This window comes from Phyllostomus hastatus, unplaced genomic scaffold (genome assembly GCF_019186645.2).
Source record: "Phyllostomus hastatus isolate PE091 unplaced genomic scaffold, TTU_PhHast_1.1 phas_contig_58, whole genome shotgun sequence".
Classification (NCBI taxonomy): domain Eukaryota; kingdom Metazoa; phylum Chordata; class Mammalia; order Chiroptera; family Phyllostomidae; genus Phyllostomus; species Phyllostomus hastatus.
In genome coordinates, this window is record NW_025333916.1 from 23,051,366 (window position 1) to 23,055,815 (window position 4,450).

Below are 4,450 nucleotides of genomic sequence, written 5' to 3' on the forward strand. Positions count from 1 at the left end.
ATGGGAGAAAAATATTTGCAAATCATATATATGAGAAGGGATTAATATTCAGAATATATAAAGAACTCAGCAATAAAAAAGCAAACAAACTAATTTTAAAAAGGACAGAAGATGGACCTGAGTAGACATTTCTCTTAAGGAAATATACAAATGGTCAATAAACACGTGAAAAGATGCTCAGCATCACTAATTGTCAGGGAAATGCACATTTACCTGGTGTAAATCACTTCACACCCATTAGGATGGCTACACATATACATTTTGTATACATGCAGAAAATAACAAGGGTTCGTGAGGGTGTGGAGAAACTGGAACCCTTGTAGATTGCTCAGGTGATGGAAAATAGAACAGCCACAGTGGAAAACAGGGTGGCAGCCCTTCCCGAAATTAAAAATAGAATTACCATATGATCTAGAAGTTCCATCTCTGGGTATACCTAAAAGAATTAAAAGAAAAAAAAATTTGTACACCCATGTTCATAGTGGCATTATTTTCAATAGCCGAAAGGTGGAAGCAACCCAAGTGACCCAAGGTTATCCATTCAGCAACAGATTAATGGATTAACAAAACATGATGTCACATACAATGGCATATTATTCAGCTTTATAAAGAAAGGACATTCTGATATATGTTATGGATGGATCTTGAAGACATTAGGCTAAGTGAAATAAGCCAGTCACAAAAGGACAAATACTGTTGGATTCCACTTAGATGAAGTACCTCAAGTAGCCAAATTCATGGAGACAGAAAGCAGAATGGTGATTGCCCAGGGTTACAGACAGAGGAGAAATATCTGGTTATTGTTTATGAAGTTTTAGTTTGGGAACATGGAAAAGCCCTAGAGATGGATGGTGGTGATGGTTGCATACAAATGCGAATATGCTCAATGTGACTGAACTGTATACTCAGAATGGTTGAAATGGTAAGCTTTATGTTATATGTATTTTACCACACTAAAAAAACAGCTAAATTTTTAAAAATGTGGTATGTTTACAAAATGCATGTGTATAATCAGGCTTCAATCCAATTCCAGAGTTCTCCAAGAATCTTGATCCAATTTCGAAATTCTGTAAAAGTATTTCAAAACATACACAAAAATAAAGAGAATAACATTGAAGAACCCTATAAAGTTGTTCTTCAACCAACTTTAATGCCTCAATTTATAATAAAATCTTTTTGTGAATGGTTAGTCCATTACCCCAATTGTTGAGTACCATTCGTACATGGCACTCAAGCCCTTACTCCAATGCTTTGAAAAGCCAACTATAAACTTTCCATATCTGTGAACTTTTTATCCAGATATGGATGACTCAAGCAAAGCCTTAGAAAACCTGCTGTATCCCAGTCTCTAAGAAAGCAGCAGCATTGTGTAGAGCGGAGTTTGGAAACTTTTCTGTAAAGAGCCAGGCAGTAAACGTTTTAGGTTTTTGGGCCACATTAGGCTTGTTGAACGTTCTTGTGTTTTGCATTTTCTTTTAAAATATCCCTATAAAATTGTAAAACAAAAAAACTTTCTAGCTTGTGAGGCTATACAAAACAAGGCTGCTTCTAGGTGTGGTCCAAGGGCTATAATTTGCTGATCCTGGTAGGCCTTTGAGGCCCACTGATGCCAACCCACTGCAGCATGGCAGATGTGGGCATCTGATCATGAACAGCCGATCTTGAGGGTGGCAGCAGCCTCTGTCTGGGCCTAATTCAAATAGGATGGTTTCAAGTCTGATTATATAAATGCATATGTATAGAAATACCCACCTAACAACTTTTTAAACCATGTTTTATTGTGGTAAAATTTTATTGTGCTACTTCATGTAAGTGGAATCTGATAGGTCTATTTGTCCGGTTTACCTGTACTTCCTGGGACACTGAGAAGGAAGGGTTTAAAAGTGAGCCACCCTAAGAAAAATAGAGAGTTGGTCCTAAGTGACAGACACCTAGAATAGTCTCAGATCTAATCCTAGCATATATATGCAAGAAACACCCTTTTCTTGAGGAAATTTAAGTGATATGTTTCCTGTAAAAAGAAGAATCTAAATTACTCATCTACTACAGATATAAATTGGTATAAACACTTTGGAAGATATCTTGGTAGTATCTAGTAAAATCGAATATGGGCTTATCAATGATCCAGCAATCCCATCATTAGCTATTTTACCTAGAGAAATTCTTGTACATTTGTACCAGAAGATACATGTATAAGAATAGTCACAGCATGTAGCATGTGTCCAAGTGGACTGTGTTAATCTACTCAGATCCTAGCCCTGCTGCTTACACAGGTGTGTGACCTCAAACAGGTTACTTATTTCTCAGTGCCCTGTTTACCTCATAAAGTTCTTATAAGGATTAAAGAAATTAATTTACATAAAATGCTGGGCACACAGCAAATGCTATATAAGACTTAGTTCTTGTTACAACTCATGTTACAGCAGCATTGTTCATAATAGCAAGAAAATTGAAAACAATCCAAACCTCCATCAACCGAGGATGGGCAAATAAACTGTTGTATGTTCACATTATTAAATCCTATGTAACATCGGAGTAAAAAGAATGAACTAGAGCTATATGTATCAACAGGTATAAATCTTCGAAACAGTGTTGATTAAAAGGAAAATGGAACAACATGTAGTATGGCTTCGATGTTACAAAATAAGCAAAGTTAAACCTATTATATAGAGATATACACATAGGTAGCAAAAGTGCAAAGGAAAGCAGAGGAATGGGAAAGAAAACAGGATAGTGGACAGGGAGATAGGATTGGAAAACATCTCCAGTTGCATGTGTGAAGTTATTAAAGTTTAGAAATTGAGTGGTAGGTTTCTGGGTGTTGTAAATGTAGAACCACAAATCCTAGTGAACCAAATCTAAATGTAAAGGTAAATGTAAACATGAGGTAAAATTCACACAGATGTGAACTGAGCTTGTTGAAATTTAGAGAATAAAAAACCAAAAAGGAAACAGTTAATGTGCTCGTTAGAGATGTCATTAAGGAACTATATTTAGTTGAATGTAGTTTGCTCTAGAAAATACTTTTTTGTTGAAAACTTATCAGCAATGACATACTTCTAATTAGAACATTTATCTTCATAAAGTCAAAGTCCGTTTGACTTGGAGGGTCAAAGTAGCTGGACTAAATCATCCTGTACATGGTTAACAATACCTTAACAATACAACAAGCACTGAATTTACATAACAAGATCTACACATTCACAGGAAAAACAACAGTCCTCTATGGGAACCGGTGTCAGGAAAACCTAAATAGTCAAATTGTTAAAAGGTAAAATATCAAGAGAGTAATTCTTCTCTAGAGATAAGAGAAACAGGGAAAATACCAGGAACAACTGCTATGTTATAAAAAAGAAGAGATGAAATCAGTATTGAAGCGTTCTTTTGGGTAGTAAGCTTGATTTACTTTCCCCAAGATTTAATTAACGTGGTACATTGTTTTTGGAGTGGACATATCTTTGTACAGCTTCACTTCCAAAAGTCACTGCATACTTAGATCGTTTTCCAGGAAACAGCATATACATTGCCTTCTGGATATCTTCATGGGTGAGGGTACAGCGATTTCTGAAACACATCAGATTGTAGGCTTGCGTAGAAATGCATTCAAAAATGTTGTTGATCATGGTGTTCATGATGTCCACAGTGTGAGATGATATACTCTTCTGGGGATCCACTTCTTTTAGGACCCTGCGAATGTAGAGTGAGTAATTTCGGCTAAAGTCAGTGCTGGACTGTGATCTCTTTCTGGAGCTTGGTTTTTGATGTCTTCTGGAGCCCTTATTCTTCTTGGTGTTGGATTTGGCCATTGCAGATGTTGTTCTCCTTAACAGTTAAGAGTGGAGAGGAGAAGGGTCTGTGAGTGCGGGGGAGCTCTCATATTTAAGCTAGAGTGTCACAATCAGACTTCTGGAGCTTCTCTCTGATTGGAGGTTACTGGCCCTATGTCACAATCACCTAGCAATGGCACTGATTTGTTGTTAATGGAAAAATCTTGTTCCTGGCCCACATAAAGCTTTCCTAAGGAGGTGAGTGTTGCAGAACTGAGACTAACTTCACGGTAGAAAAAAGTACTCATTTCCTATTTTATTTCTTAGCAATTTGCAAGCATAATATATACAATATTTTCAGAATTGAACAAACCTCATCAAACTGGAAGGTTGGTGGTAGTAAAATAAGGGAAAAAGTGCCATATACCTGGGGGAGTCTCTGTTTATAAAAGTATTCATAAACTCATTTTATAATCAAATGAAATATTAAATAAAGCCATTAAAATCTCCAAATGATTATTTTATAACAAAATAAATATGTATAGATAAACTCCTTTTTAAAATTGTGACTTACTTTAAAAGTGATTTCTAAATTTTTTCTTGATGCCAACTCTTTAAGAAAACTACATACAACTATAGAATAAGACAAAAACTCCCCTATTTTATTGTTTACATTATGATGG

At 35.8% G+C, this 4,450-nt stretch overlaps 1 protein-coding gene across 1 annotated transcript; it reads right to left on the bottom strand.

Moving 5' to 3' along the window:
* Positions 1-3,422: 3,422 nt before the first annotated feature.
* LOC123824952 (histone H2B subacrosomal variant-like) lies at positions 3,423-3,806 on the bottom strand. Its single transcript, XM_045848372.1, has one exon. It carries the CDS (start codon positions 3,804-3,806, stop codon positions 3,423-3,425), a length of 384 nt encoding a protein of 127 aa, XP_045704328.1.
* Between the last annotated feature and the right edge of the window lie 644 nt (positions 3,807-4,450).

Bases quoted from the DNA above. Each gene is read 5' to 3' on its own strand.
- LOC123824952 (XM_045848372.1), bottom strand. From the start codon at position 3,806: ATGGCCAAATCCAACACCAAGAAGAATAAGGGCTCCAGAAGACATCAA.